Source organism: Carex rostrata, chromosome 25 (assembly GCF_964058835.1).
Source record: "Carex rostrata chromosome 25, lpCarRost1.2, whole genome shotgun sequence".
Lineage (NCBI taxonomy): Eukaryota > Viridiplantae > Streptophyta > Magnoliopsida > Poales > Cyperaceae > Carex > Carex rostrata.
The window spans coordinates 3,625,715-3,641,403 of NC_135942.1; the positions used below are offsets into that span (position 1 = coordinate 3,625,715).

At 36.2% G+C, this 15,689-nt stretch overlaps 1 protein-coding gene across 1 annotated transcript; it reads left to right on the top strand.

The window, feature by feature from the left end:
- The first annotated feature begins 364 nt into the window (after nt 1-364).
- LOC144576136 (COP1-interacting protein-like protein) lies at nt 365-8,036 on the top strand. The gene is made up of 14 exons (XM_078326412.1): nt 365-532; nt 632-926; nt 1,492-1,671; nt 1,877-1,997; nt 2,206-2,245; nt 2,326-2,366; nt 2,449-2,510; nt 3,012-3,164; nt 3,661-3,863; nt 3,993-5,518; nt 5,741-6,514; nt 6,859-7,234; nt 7,558-7,599; nt 7,713-8,036. The coding sequence occupies exons 2-14, from the start codon at nt 868-870 to the stop codon at nt 7,772-7,774; spliced, it is 3,639 nt and encodes a 1,212-aa protein (XP_078182538.1). The 5' UTR covers nt 365-532; nt 632-867; the 3' UTR covers nt 7,775-8,036.
- The last annotated feature ends 7,653 nt before the right edge of the window (nt 8,037-15,689 follow it).

Consider the following 15,689-nt stretch of genomic DNA (forward strand, 5'->3'; position numbering starts at 1 on the left):
ATTTTCTTCTGATGTTAATTTTCCCAATAAAATAAAATAAAAATATTAGCTAAAGTGCAAATATTTAAACAAAAGATACAAGTCTCGCCGCGTGAAATAATAGGGTTACCTTGAAAATGGATACATCTTGTTTTTCTCAACTGCAGAGGATTATAAACTCCACTTCTCTAGACTGTATCCACCTAGTTGGCTTGTGTGTTCAGATTCTTTAATAATGTTGCATTCACATTTAACTGACGAGTGGACACCCACATTATTTGTTACAATTACAGCCTGCTTTTAGTGGTATGGCCCATTTGTCAGCGACTTGCGACAGAAAGAGACTATATTCATGACAGAAGATTTGCGTTTGTCTCCAGTCTCCACTCGCCTCCACTCTGCTGCCACTGTCTCTCTCTATTTTTTTTTAATACATTATTCTCCACTAAAGAGTTCCTCTCTTCCACCTTACTCTATTCTCTCTCTCTACCTCTCTCCTCCCTCTTCTCCTTCTCTTCTTTTGGCAACTACATTATGAGTTCCTTCTGAGAAGGTCTGTACCTATGGTTCCCTGTTTCATCCCCTGCTTTTATCTGTTTTCTTTTATCATAATTTACTAATTAAGCATAAACTTTTTTCTCTTTTTTTCTAGAGCACCATAAACCGGTGCATTTTCTCCAAAATTAAAAGCTTCGTCCTTTTTTATCTACTTCAGTGATGAGTCACTGCTAGCACAAGAAAGAAGCAAAGTAGTTTTACTCACATGCCAGATCTGATTCAAGAGAGAAGAGAAATAAGGGGGAGAGTTGGGGGAAGAGTGTATAGAGCGAGAGAGGGGTAAACGTCAAATCCCAAATAAGGATTTGTGCCTAAGTCCAGTAAATTGAGATGAAATCGGAGGTTCGGCTTGATTCGGCTGTGTTTCAGCTGACACCTACTAGAACCAGGTAAAGAGTAGGATCTATCTACATTGTTTCTGATTCTTTCTTGCTTTAATCTATGATAACTTTGATTTTTTTTAACTGTTTCCTGAATTACGTTTAGTCGTGCTTTTGAGTGCATTAGTTTATCTAATAATAAACAACATTGATCATTGAATGCCTCTTTTTTTATAAAAAAAAAAAAAATGATTCATAGCTAGAGTACAAGATTGAATAACAGACCGATATTTCCTTAAGATTTATTTACTTATTTTTTGGGCTTATTCCAATGTCGACATTATATTATTTTGATCAATACTTGTATGAATTTTGACTGATTTGCTAGTCTAAAAAGATCATAACTTTGTTAGGAGGGCTTATTTTTTTTTTCTTTCTTTTTATGCGAGTGGTTTTTATTGCAATTGCAAAATTTAGAAGTTCATTGGTCAGATCTCATTCTATTTATGTAATTACTCTTTCATTGTTTGGTAATAGGTGGCATGGTAGTACTAGTATGTGCATGATCATGATCATGAAAGTTTTTGACACAAAAGAATGAACTTCTTTGTTTTAATTTTGATTTATATATCAGGTGTGATTTGGTAATTCATGCAAATGGGAAATCTGAGAAAATAGCATCAGGGTTATTGAACCCGTTTCTAGCGCATCTGAAGGTGGCACAGGATCAGATTGCCAAAGGCGGGTATTCCATCACACTTGAACCCGACCCATTAATTGATTCCTCATGGTTCACCAAGGGTACTGTTGAGAGGTTAGTACACTTTGTCTTGGGTGTTTGGCTCTTTCTTACTACAACAACTGTACTTTTGTAGGGTTATTCTGCTTTTCTAGGCTTTTTTCTTATGATGACATGCCTAAAAAAGTTGTTGGTACCTCACTGCTTACCAAACTGATGAATTTGTTCATCCCATACATACACATACATGTACAGCTTTATTTAATTTTGCATTTGGTAGGTTTGTGCGGTTTGTGAGCACACCAGAGATTTTAGAGAGAGTCACAACAATAGAATCAGAGATAATACAAATTGAAGAAGCAATTGCTGTTCAAAGCAGCGACACTGTTGGATTAAGCAATGTGAGTAAATTTTTTTTTTTTTTTTTTTTGAAAGCTCTTATAATTACAATATTTGATAAAAGGACTCTAGAAATCAACTTGCGATATATATTACTGCATTTTATTATTTCAACCCTTTTTATAATGTAATAGAAATCATCAAAGATGTTAATGCGAAAAAAAACTCTTTTGTGTTGATGTAACTTTATTTTTGAATCTAATTTTATAGGGCGACGACCACCAACAAAGATCTGCCGAATTCACTGAAGGTAAATCCTAAGTTTTGCTTGACTAACTTAATTTTTTCTTCTTTTTGCCATATCTTTATTGTTATACTGTTTATGATTAGGTGCAAATGCTGATGGTGATAAAGCAATTGTCATTTACAAGGTATTAGCTCCTGTCTGTCTTTTTAATCTCTCAAGACTAATTGTATTTTTTTCAATTTTACTTATTTTTATATTAATGGCAGCCTGGGTCGCAAGCGCCAATGGCAGCATCTAATGGAAACACAAATCATGAAGAAAATTCAAAGTATGCTAATCTTTTTGTTTATGTTTTTAATTTGTTGTGCTAGTATTGTAGCAAAACGGTTGGATGATCAGTTTTGTACTGGTCCTTAGATATCATAAACAACAGGTTTTGCTAAAACTTTCTTGTGACTGCTGCTTAGAAACCCAAATTGAGCTTCTACTGGCCCTTAAATTTAGTCGAAGTTCAATTTTGCAATCAACCTTCAATTTAATTGCCCTGTTTTGCACCTGCAGTGCACACATGTAGCTAAGCATCAACTTACTGCCACTTGCACAATAAAGCTTCAATCAACCCTCAATTGTGCAATTAAGCTCAAATAAATTTAAATGTGTAACCATGCATGAATTAAGTTTGAGGTTTGTAATTAACAACTGCCAAGCTGAAACTTAAATGACATTTAACTCGCTAACCAAACAATTTGGGTAACTAAGCCTAATTGCCATCTATTGTATGATTCAATGAAGCTCAATTCGACCCCAATTTGCTTCAATTTTGAGACAGGGTTCAGCTACTGAAGGTGCTAGAGACGAGGAGGAATGTGCTAAGGAAAGAGCAAGGCATGGCTTTTGCACGTGCTGTGGCTGCTGGCTTCGACATGGAGACTTTACCTCATCTTGTTTTCTTTTCTGAGTGTTTTGGTGCTTCACGACTTTTGTAAGCATTTCCATAATGAGCCAAATGGGTGTAATATCAAGAGATGTTTGGGTCCAATATCTTTTCTGGGTTGTTCTAGATTTCGGTTGATTGGTTCTGGGTAATTTTTATAGTTCCATTGTTTCAGGTTTTCTGATTGGTTAGTTCCAGGTTGGTATTTGTTGTTTGATTTCCAACTTTTTTGTCAGGTCTAGGTTCAGATCCAAATTTTGTTGCGTCATCATAATGCGACTTTGGAAATTCTTTGGTTAAGTGTGGGCCCTTTGGTATTTAGCCAGCTGTACCATTTCATTCAAGTGATTATTTGTACTTTTTCTTGATGTTAGTGATGCCTACCATCAAATGAAAGTTCTACTAAGCGCAGAAAAGAATAGAATAGAAACCACACACAATACATAACAGTGATACACTTGCCCCAGTATAGTAGCACTACAGCAATATTAACTTTGAATTTGGTGTATGGTAGATAATGTATTTTATTGGCCGCCATGAACAGGAAAGCCAGTTCACAGTTCATGGAGTTGTGGAAGAGGAAACATGAAACGGGTCAATGGGTTGAGGTGGAGGCACTTGACACCATGTCCATGCGATCTGAGTTACCTCCATTTAATATGCCTGCAATTCTACTTACTGGAGATCATGCAAAACCCAATCTGGATGGTACAGACCTGAGCAACCCTGACGGGTCTGCAAAAACTGGTGAGTTCATTTTCCAATTAATTGAATCTTAAAAGTTATAGCATTTAAGTGCCAGCATTGCTAACCTAAATTTCACTTTGTAGTATGCTGAATCCAATTTAATTTTACTCTTATTTGAATATTTTGAAGGACAATTTCAAGGACAATTTTACCCTCCATGGCCAATGCCTTACCCCCCTCCTTATCCCATGCAAGGCATGCCATATTACCAAAACTATCCTCCCGGCGGGGCCCACTCGTACTACCCACCACCATACCCTCCAACTGAAGAGCACCACCACCATTCAAGGACAAAGAGACATTCCAAATCAAGCAGTAAAGACTCTGATAGTAAATCTCCTGATGATACTGACCCTGCCTCAGAGTCGGACCAAGAGGCTCTCGGTTCATCTCAGGGCCATAAAAATAAAAAAGGAAGCAAGAAAAAGAAGAAATCTAACATGGTTGTGATAAAGAATTTAAACTACATCACCAAGAAACTCGCTGGGTCAGATAGTGAATCTGGATCAGGTTCAGATTCAGAATCTGGTAAATCTGATAGATCATATTCTGACAAGGACAGCACGGACTCTGATGCAAAGGAAAGCCGCAAGAAGCACAGGAAGTCCTCTAGGAAGAAAGAGAAACATGGCAGGAAGACACAAGATTCGCCTCAAGACGCAGGTTTTGGGGGGTCACAGATGGAGGGTGATTCGGGACATTGGCAGGCCTTCCAAAGTTTTCTCTTAAAATCAGAGGAGAAATCAGGTGTGAATGATAATGACATGTTTTCTAGTGAGAGAGAGCCTGTACTGTCTAGGAGGAAGGAGAAGGGAGGTAATGCTGCTGATCCATTCCTTCCTTCCGGGAGAGATTACGATGAGTTTGGTCATGAAAGGAGTTCTGCCGGGTTTGATTCAGTCAATGGTAGTGCTTCTAGGGTTAGGCAAATATCCTCGAATGATGAGATGCTCTTTTCGGGTGAAAATGGGATGACAGATAACAGGTTCAAGGATATTGAAGGAGGCAGGAATCGCATTTACCGACGACCTGGTACAGGTGACGATTATATCATTGTCCATGGACAAGAGAGACAAATGGTTGGTATGGGACATGACATTGATCCACTTGCCGAAAGTCAGTACAAACAGTCTAATTTAGATAACCACAAATCTTATGGTGTAAATGACGAGTCATTCATGCTGGCAATGAGGTCAGGCCCACATGACAGTTTTGGCCCAGACAGCCGAGGCACAATTGATATTGATTCAGAGCTGCCAAAAGAAACCCGTGATTCTGGTACCAAGACTGTGAGTCGAGTGTTCTATGAGCCAGAGGAGATGACCATGATACCAGATCGTGAATTTGCACCTGTTTCAGCTGGGTATGACCCTGCAATAGACTATGAGAGCCAAGTTCATATAGAGAAAGTAGTGGAAGTTGAAGAGGTGGAGGAGAGCTCTCCTAGTGTACAAGCAGAGGTTAAAAGTGCAGAAAAGGACAAAAAAGTGAGAAAATCTCAAGATGGAGTTTTGGATAAAAGAAGGAAAGATGCACTTATTAGGAGGCTGAGTGGTGGGTCCACCTCAAGGACAAACCCACTCACCGAGGCCCAGAAGCGGGCCCAGAATTTGAGGTCATATAAGGCTGATCTTCAGAAATTGAAAAAAGAACAGGTTTGTTTGGCTTGTCTATGGTGTTGCTTTGTTCATCTTTCATTTTAGTTCTCTTTCTTTTTGTGTACCAATATTAATTGTCATACCCTACAAGCTTTTAAACTAGAGTTTTTCCAACTAAGATAAAATGTTGTGATTGTTTTCTTTACAACAATCAGCATTCACAAATTGAATGACTGCAATAATTGGCTAATCAATATATACATTTTGTACTGATTTCAGGAAGAGGAACAAATGAAACGGCTGGAGGCACTAAAATTAGAGCGGCAAAAGAGAATTGCTGCCAGAAGCAACAATGCGAACCCAACCCAACAAGTCAAACCCAAACCTGTGTCCAAGCCCACTCAAAAAACTTCAAAGTTCACTGATGCTGATCCAAATTCCACACCTGTTCGCAAAGCAGTGACCAAAACCACCCCCTCCAAGTCAACCGGGTCGGGAAACGGACTGACCCGGTCCGTTTCGTCCCTTTCTGACACAAGAAAGGAGAAGAACGGATCGGGTGATCCAAAAAGACTGTCCGAACCTATCCGTGCATCAACTGTTATAAAAAATAGAAGCGTTACTGGAACAACCAAGAATAGCAGTGGTGCCAAGGAACCTCAGAGCAAGAAAATATCTGCTATATTGCAGTTGGATCAGAACAAATCAGCAACACTACCAGAATTAAAACTAAAAAATAATAAAGAAAACCCATCCCATGCCATAGTATTTTCGCAGGATAAGGTTGAAAGTGAAATGGTCATAGAGAAGAATGTTGTTACTGTAGAAAATGAGGTGGTTGCTGCACCTACACCAGTACTGCCTGTAAGAGAGTCTTATATGGCGGCACCAGTGCATTCAGAGGTTGAGAAAAATGAGGAGTATGAGAGAGAAGAGAGGATGGATAAAGAGGCAACAGAAGACCGGTATGTGGCTGTGCGGGCTCCACCTTCACCTGTTCTTGTCAGTGAGGTTATCAGCGGTGACATGGAGGCTAGACGTGGTCCTTCCGAGGTATTATTTTATAATAACTGCAGGAGGTCATCCTAGTATACCCCAAGAAAATATAAAAATATTATGCACATCTGTGTGTGACATAGAGAATGTCACCGAGAACCCACAACCAATTCTCTATTTACTTGAACAAACTAACCCCTATAATTATCCATAAAATAAATTGGGAGTAATTGGGGTAACTTATGAGCAAGTTAGCTCAGGTGGGTTTCTTCATGCTTTATGGAGGATATTGATATATTTCTCATTTTTTGAGGTATCTGTAATGCTTCAAGGATTTGGTAGGGGCAAACGTGAACTAGTTACAAAAAATGTAAGACATCTTCTAATTTATTTTTCAACAGGTGGTTAAAAGAGAAGAGCTTTCTGCTAATGCTCCAAATACTGAAATTCATACCCCTGTCGAAAGACCCTACCAAGCTCCAATGGCCCGATTAAGCTCCATGGATGAAGTGCACCCAGTTTTCACAACACTCAAATCCAACACACCAGCTCAAATCGAGAGCATCCAGATGCCGGTCCCTGCGAGTTCCTTGGACCCGATCTTCTTGGACCAGACCCTGAACCAGGAAACTATAGTAGAGAAAACAAAAGGAAAGGAGACAAAAGGAGGTTTCCGGAAGCTTCTGAAATTTGGAAGAAAGAGCCATGGTGGGGAGGGAGGTCATGCTGAGTCAGATGCATCCTCAGTGGATGATGTTGTTAATTCCTCACATGATGGTACTTGAATAATTTCCATTACACTTGGTTAGATACACCAATAAGAAAAACCAAAAGAAGTACATGAAAATATCAATGCAATTCAGTTTGGACATTTGAATTAAGCGTCTCAACTGAACAGAAATTGGGGAACAATATATCAGTAAGAAAGATTGCTAAAAATGTATCAATTGAGGTGTCTTTCCTGTTTGAAGTAATTTTTTTTCTTGTGTTTTTAAAAATAAATAATAGTTTTTACCTTTTCCTTTTAAAATAAAATATTGTTTTTACACTTGTGATCAAAAGTTAATTTTATCTGAATTATTTTGTTTTTCCTATTTCAGCTCATTTGCTGAAGAATCTTATCACTCAAGATGATACCAAAGGTGAGCCATTTTCTAGTTTGTAGATTTATAATATCTCAACTTTAGAATTCTCTAAAAAAATCATCTGTTTCTCTGAGATAATACTAAATTAATAAAATCATGTATTTTTGCAGTGTCAAAGTCCTTTTCTCTCCTTTCGCCATTCCGCAAAGACAAAAAGGTTATTGTGTTATAGTTCAACTTAAACCTCTACTGCTTGCTTATCATACCTGTGAGAAATTTGCATACTAGTTACTGAAATACAGAAGTTCTTTCGGCTTCTCTTCACCCTCTGTAAACAGTAGTTTCCTTTTTCTTTTCTTTTTTTTTGTCTTTTTGTTGTTGAGCTTGTAATTGAAGGAGTTCACTTCTTTTTCTGTTTCTTGTGAATTTATATTTTGTAATATACTGTGCTTGCTATATTGCCTGAATTCCTATATATCTTGGGAGCCTGGATATATATTTTTTGCAATCAATGGGAAGAAAAAACAAATTGCAGAGTTGGCCGAAACACCCCAATTCAAATTGGAAATTTTGTTTAACACATTTATTAGTATCATAATGAGGTTCACTGTCAAGGTATCCATTCTTTTTGGAGTTCGCCATTTATATATTCGTAGCACAAAATTCACGAAATAACTTCTCTTTTAAATATTAACACCACTGGCGGGAAGACCGGAAGAACCAACACTGATAGGTAAAAACTTCACAAACACATGAGATTTGTAAACAAAATGAGAAATATATATCACAGTGACACAGCTGCTTTTCTCTCATCCTAGACCACCACCACCAGCGCCAAACCCAGCTCCACCTCCAAACCCTGCACCGCCACCGCCACCAAACCCTCCACCGCCGCCTCCACTGAAACCACCACCGGCACCAACCCCTCCACCAAATCCGAAACCACCACCAGCACCAAAACCTCCTCCAGTGCCTCCACCTCCTCCAAACCCACCACCACCTGCTCCTCCTCCCATGCCCCCACCAGCTCCAAACCCTCCACCAGTACCACCTGCTTCTCCACCACCGCCACCACCAAATCCACCGCCACCACCACCACCTATTCCATCTCCAGCCCCAAGCCCACCTCCACCACCACCACCTATTCCACCTCCAGCTCCAATCCCACCTCCATGAACTGCACCACCACCTTTTCCAACTCCTCCACCAAACCCACCGCCACGTCCTGCTCCTGCACGATCAAATCCACCCCCGGCTCCTCCACCACCTGCCCCACCGCCAATCCCCTCACTGCCACCAATTCCACCTCCACTTCCAACCCTGCTACCACCACCTCTAACCAAATCACCACTAGGCTCACCTCCTAATCCACTATGGCCAAAATCATGTCTAAACCCTCTACTGTAAATCCCATGCCCTAACCCGCCTCCATACTGGCGACCAAGCAAGTTTTTCTGATCAGTAAGTGCACTTCCTCTGGTGAATGAAATGCTATTGCTTACCTCTCCTGCCAAGAGAAGAAGTGCAAATGCTACTGTAAAGCATGCTTTCATTATAAACATTGCATGCGACACAAACAGTGGCCTGTTGGAGGAGATCGTTATGTTTAGCTTAGCATGCGGTGCTCAGGACTCAGAAGATTCAAGATTATATATGTGAGAAGTTCAAAGGAAACAGTTGGTTGGTGCAAGTTATAGTAAATATATATATATATATATAGAGAGAGAGAGAAAGAGAGATGAGCTATGGTGAGAGTTATAGAGTAAAAGAGGTTTTTTAATTCATGGTAAAAAATTTCTATTTTGAAAATTCAAACACCTGATCCGAACCGCTCAACATGATCTCCATATTGAAATATGCTTGGAGACCAAATTTTACATTTTTTTGAATTTTTTTATTATTTATTAAGTCATTTTAAAAATCGCCGATCCGGTGGTCCAGAAATTTTTACTGTTTTTACTGTTCATCCGGATTTTCAGAATTTCAAAGTAGCTTAATAAATAGTAAAAAAAATTCTAAAAAAATGTAAAATTTAGTTTCCAAGCATATTTTATTATGAAGAACATGTTGGAAGATTCGAATCGGCTATTTGAACTTTGAAAATGAAAATATTGCGTGGAGTATAAACGCGTTTTATAGTTCACCGTAGCTCATCTCATATATATATATATATAGGCTGTGGCTAATTTGCTGCCGGCAGTGCTGCCACTGTTTTTTCTATTTTTTGATGTTCAAACGACAAATCTAAACCGTTAGATGTTTAATCTATATTATAATCTACTTGGAGACCAAATTTTACATTTTTTGGAATTTTTTTACTATATATTAAGCTGGTTTGAAAACCGCTGATTTCAATGCTGCAGAAATTTACTGAAATCAGCGGTTTTCAAACCAACTTAATATATAGTAAAAAAATTCCAAAAAATGTAAAATTTGGTCTCCAAGTAGATTATAATATAGATTAAACATCTAACGGTTTGGATTTGTTTTTTGGACATCACACGGCTAAATATAGTCCCGGCAGCACCTCTGCCGAAATGCTGCCAGCAGCAATTTAGACAGACCCTATATATATATATATATATATATATATATATATTTATTTATTTATTTATGGAAGTCAGATAGTAAATAGTTAGGTGCTTACAAGTCATAACTCTGTGCATGGGAAATGAGCCAAATAATTGCTTTCTTCCAACCGTCCCCCAACCTGGAAATTTTGGAGGTAAGAGTCAACCAAGGTTTAGTTGTTGCGCAATTGCATCCAATATGATCCTCTCAATAAAAAAAAAAAAAAAAGATTAAAAATTGTTGTTTTTAAAATGCAAATACTTGGCGTTTAATTTGTAGAGGTGAAGTCACAGTAAGCTACATCGAGCTACGTTAAGCTGTACTGGCAATTAATTTACATTGAATAATAAAAAAATATTTATCATTTTTTCTATAATAAATAATCATATACATATATAAAAAACTTCAGCACAATGCAATTGTTGGTGACAATTTTGAAGAACAAATTTTGGGATCGATATGAGTGCCAAAGAGAAGATCTGCCACCTATTGGCCTGAGTGTTGACTCTGAAGTAAACAATAAATGACGGTCTACGTACTTCCAGTCGTTTCAAGTCAAAACATATACATCTTACCTAAATTTCTAAGCAAAATGTTTATCTTCAAAATCCAGAATCTTCCATCCATAATTAATATAGAGCTTTTGTGTTATATCATTTAGTAATTATAAGGTCAATTTTTTATGACCTTCAATTGTAATTAAGATAATTTCATTCCAATTCACCTCATGATTCTGTTTCAAACAAGCATTTTTTTTATAACCTTCAAATTTTTTTTTTTGCTCCTTATCTATAATTCATTAAAATCCATTATGTTTCAAATCATACCATACACTGATTTAATAAAATTTGCTACCAGTTAAAAGTTATTAATTCCAGCTTTATTTTGAGAGTAGGAATTAATTTTCGATAAAAGATGGAGAAAATTTGAGCAATTGAACTAAGGCAAGCTCGTGTAATTTTAGGTCTACAAGAAAATAAAATAAATCAAACGGCTACATGTATAACAAAATAACAATTAAGTCCATGAACTTTTGTATTGAATTCTGACACATTTGTTCTTTAGTCAAACTAGCAAAGATAAAACAAACTTAGTGAGTTCGAATTTGAAAGCGTTCGAAGATAATTATCAGTAATTAATTAAATATTCAGGTTTCCAAAATAAAAATAAAAATCTCAAAAATTTATGAGAACGCATGGTACAAAATTGGAAATAAATGAATGATTCTACCATGCCCAGCTTGGCAGCTTGTTTCTTTGTTTAAATGATAGGTCTAGATTCTTTTTTTCTTTGTATTTTATTTTTACTGTATATATTTCCGGTGCACAGAAAAAGGGCGATTCATTAAATCCATAGTTACTGCAATTAGTGACATCTTCCCTGTTTTCTCAACAACACATACATTTCATAGTGTTACTATGGTCCGATGCACAACAATTGCACGCATACATTTCATAGTGGTCCGATGCCTCAAAATGCAAATGCTATGCTGTGTAATAGTTGTGCCTTTTGCCAGGCCATCGAGCAATTGTTTCATTTTTTGAGCCACGCCTCAAATCGGTTGTGTAAGAAAAATCAACCAGCAGTGTCATGAATGCCAAGTCGCACAGTCCGGCCTGTATCAGTTGCAAACAGGAATAGGTGTGGGAACTCGAGGTTTTATCACAGTTTCATCAAGCTGTTGTGCCAGAAGAGATAATGTCTGCCAAAATCATCACAAAAGATTATTAGCTCTGTATTGTGTAAAATTTTATATCAGTATCGTGTTCCGGTGTGTCTTCATCTATAAGATGAACCTGACTTCACTAATGATGCTTAACACATGCGACTTAATTAATTTTATGCTCTAGATCCTCAAAATTATATTCATTAATCGGTTTGTCTAACTTGTATTTGTTAAAATGGTTTAGTTGAACTAAGGAACTCAAGTATCATTAGAATTATTGCTGCTACTATTTAAAAAAAAAAAATTATTGCTACTTCTGAATTCTGATATGCAATTTTTCCTCCTTCAAAATTTAGAGAGTGAATTCCAACTGTTATGGGATTAATATAAATTTGGTTTATATTTTGGTACATCTAATGTTTCAATCTTCATGCATGCATGTATCTATTTTGTAATATATTTTTATGTTAGGGTTTTTTGGTAAGATGATTAAGGGATCTGGCGAAGGAGTATCGACCCCTCTTTCTTTTCTTCAATTTTCTCTTTGTTCCTCCATTAAATTCAGTTCAATGTTTGATTAGTTAATCTTTTACAGATGGCACTGATTTACCTTTATAGTAATTTGGGATTTTTTTTTACAAATCTCTCTCAAAAAAGTATACTACAAATTACAATCGACTTAACGTGCATGGTCTCGTGGAAAATTCCCCAACTAATAATCTTTTAACAGGTTCTTTTTAACTCAACAAAAACATCCTTTTGCAAGTATTAAAACCTAAAATCAGTTCATATACAAGGGCAAGAAAATTACACCTCCAATTCTAGAGAAAGGCTTGTACAAACCACTGGCATGAATAACCCTGATAATTGTACCCATTACCCGGAAACACAATTCTGATCTGCATTACAAATCCACAAGTAATCTTGAATAACTGCATATTAGTGCAAGATTTTTGAATCTTTAGCATATATTACTTGAGGCCGGGCTCAACTCTGTATACTCTACTGGAAGCAGACTTGAATTCAATTAGAACCTGAGTGATTATCAACAAATATAATTCAAAGTTGAGCATCATAGAGTTTTGGTAACTTTAGATACTATAATTCAGCATAAATTTGCATGATTATTTTGACCAGTGAGATAGTCTAACCCGCAGGTTAGGAGATCATAACAGGACTCTGCCCGTTGAACCATGCATGATGATCAAAATAGGTGGAACCTGAGAACCAACGGCCCTGGTTACATGTTCAATTCATTATTTCATAAACAATAAGCAATAAATTTTGAAATCCTAAGCACACAAAATGAGAAAAACAGATGTAGTTCCAAATAAAAGAGCAATCAATGACCAATAAAAGACAAGTACAATATAGTTGACACTAAAGTTCAACCGAATAAATGGTTTATATAAATTTTGTAATCCATTACAAAGTTACAGTCAACTTGAGTTTCTCTTAAACCATTCTTTACTAGCAATTTTTCCACCACACACATCTACATATGCTTGAAGGATCCCAGGAAAAGCATGCTCATATGGCATAACAAACTTATGCACAAACTGCTGTTCAATTGGTGTTGCAAAAGAAATAAAAGCTTGATTTGCCACTGGAAACTCTTTTGACTTGAGAAGCATCCGGACAAGGTTCCTGGGGATGAGCCTCTTCTCCAAGCTCAGACCGAGCAAAACAGGATTTCGGACCACGTCAATCTTATCACAACAAGCATCTTTTATCAGGAATTTCATCTTCCTACCAACGAGCTCCTCTTGCATTGTCAACACACTAGGACTTTTACCAATCATGAGGACTACTTCTTCCTGTGAAAGCCCAACACACTAGGACTTTTACCCATTAAAATTGATCTTATCCATACCCTACCCGTACCCATTAAAAATTAATCTTACCCTACCCTATCCTTACCCGTTAATATTATCGGGTAACGAAACAATAACGGGTGAATAACGAATAATACTAGTATAATAATTAGTTTTATTATATTTTACAAATTAAACATCAAAAACTCATTCATTTTAACACATATATAATTGCATTTCTAATAAAAAATAAAATAAATGTGCAATTAATTTCAACAAAATTATTTTTTATAAAGAATAAAAATTTAAAAACACAAATATACATTTAAGTGGATTAGAAATTGAATTAAATATACATTTAAGTGAGTTGGAAATTGAATTGAATATATATTTGAATTTTATAATTACCCTATAGGGTAACGGGTACGAAATAGTCATTACCCATACTCTTACCCATTTATTTAACGAAAAAAAATTCTTACCCATACCCATACCCAATAAGCTAACGAAAAAAAAATCTTACCCATATCCGCCTTATCGAATACGATACGGGTCGGGTAAACGGCTAAAAAGGTACCATTGACACCCCTAGTTTTGACCAACATTGACCACCGTCGGCAGCGCAGATGAGAATTGAGAAGGCGGATAGGGTTTAGGGTTTCGCTGGACTTGACCCAAGTTCCAATGGGCTTTGGGCTTAAGTTAACGGTTGCTATTAAATACGAAAACGACATAAAAAGTTAAACGCAAATTTCAAAAAATAAACAAATACAAACGGCATACAAAGACAAAGCTCAATAAGAATTGTATTGAGCAAAAAAAACATAGATGATCCAATTAAGAGGAAAGGGTTGATATAAACTCCAATGGTTGATCCATGCCAGTAATAATATTGTTACTACCTAGTAATCCAATATATTGAAATCAGATAGCATGAAATTTTATGAACAATACAGGGAGAGAGAGCATAATCAAGAATGATGAATAAGAGGTTGTTAAGTCTCCAATTTTTTTTTTTATTTTGGTTTACTGGTATTTTTTTTGCAGTTTTCTTAGTTTACTGTTTTTCAGTTTTTATGATTTTCCCTAAATAGCTCAACTGTTTTGAGCATTTTAAATTTTGCATTTTTCTTTGACAGTTATACCCTTTGTGTAACAAACACTTATCAATGAAATATGGACTCGATCCATATTTTTACTCAAAAAAATATATTGAAATCAGATGACCGGTACTGGTACTTGAAAAGTAAGCACAGTTGAAAATCAATCTTGACCGATATTGGTACTTGAATCCAATAAGAACCTGAGTGATTATCATAGATATAATTCAAGAGTAAAATTAGGATGTTCTTGAGCTCACTAAGTCTTTTGATGAGTTTTAATTTCAAAATTTATTAAATTAACTTTAAATAAATAATTCAAAATGTTGAAAGTGAAAGTGATCTTCTTCATGAGTGATAGATTTACATGTCAAACTTATATATTTTCGACTTAATTTAGTATAAAGTCAAACAATAAAAAAATATTTTTTTAGTTAACTTTAATGCATTCATTTATTATCAATTTTTCACCGCTTGATTTTATACTAAAATAAGTTAAGTCGATAATTTATAAATTTGACATGGATACTCATCACACATGAAGTAGATCGGTTTTAACATTTCAGATTCATTGTTTGAAGTTAATTCGATAGATATTAGAGTTAAGCTCACAATTTTTTTTTGGTGAACTTAAAAACACCTTATTACTACTGATAATTCAAAGTCGAGCATCGTAAAATTGGGGTATTTTCAGATATTTTAGTTTTTAGTATGACATAACTGATCAAACGAGTAAAACATAAAAATTATCCAAATTTTACAACAAAAGAAGAAGAATGGAGAACTTTTCTTTATGAATTTACTTCTAATTGGCGACATGCTTATTTGGGGGATATGGTATCGGATGCTTACTATCTCAATCCGGATCTAATCCGGTTTTCAATACATTTATACCCGATAGCAGTCAAGGATATTGAGATAAGGATCTGCATGAGTATTAAATGTAGCCTGCGCACATAATTGGATTGGACCAAATAGTACAACCCTTTCTGCACA

What these genes read in the sequence shown, in the direction of transcription:
- LOC144576136 (XM_078326412.1), top strand. Translation starts at nt 868, where the DNA reads ATGAAATCGGAGGTTCGGCTTGATTCGGCTGTGTTTCAGCTGACACCT. An exon ending in AGAAATTGAAAAAAGAACAG is followed by an intron (nt 5,519 to 5,740) that starts GTTTGTTTGGCT and finishes TACTGATTTCAG; the next exon opens with GAAGAGGAACAAATGAAACG. An exon ending in TGTTAATTCCTCACATGATG is followed by an intron (nt 7,235 to 7,557) that starts GTACTTGAATAA and finishes TTCCTATTTCAG; the next exon opens with CTCATTTGCTGAAGAATCTT.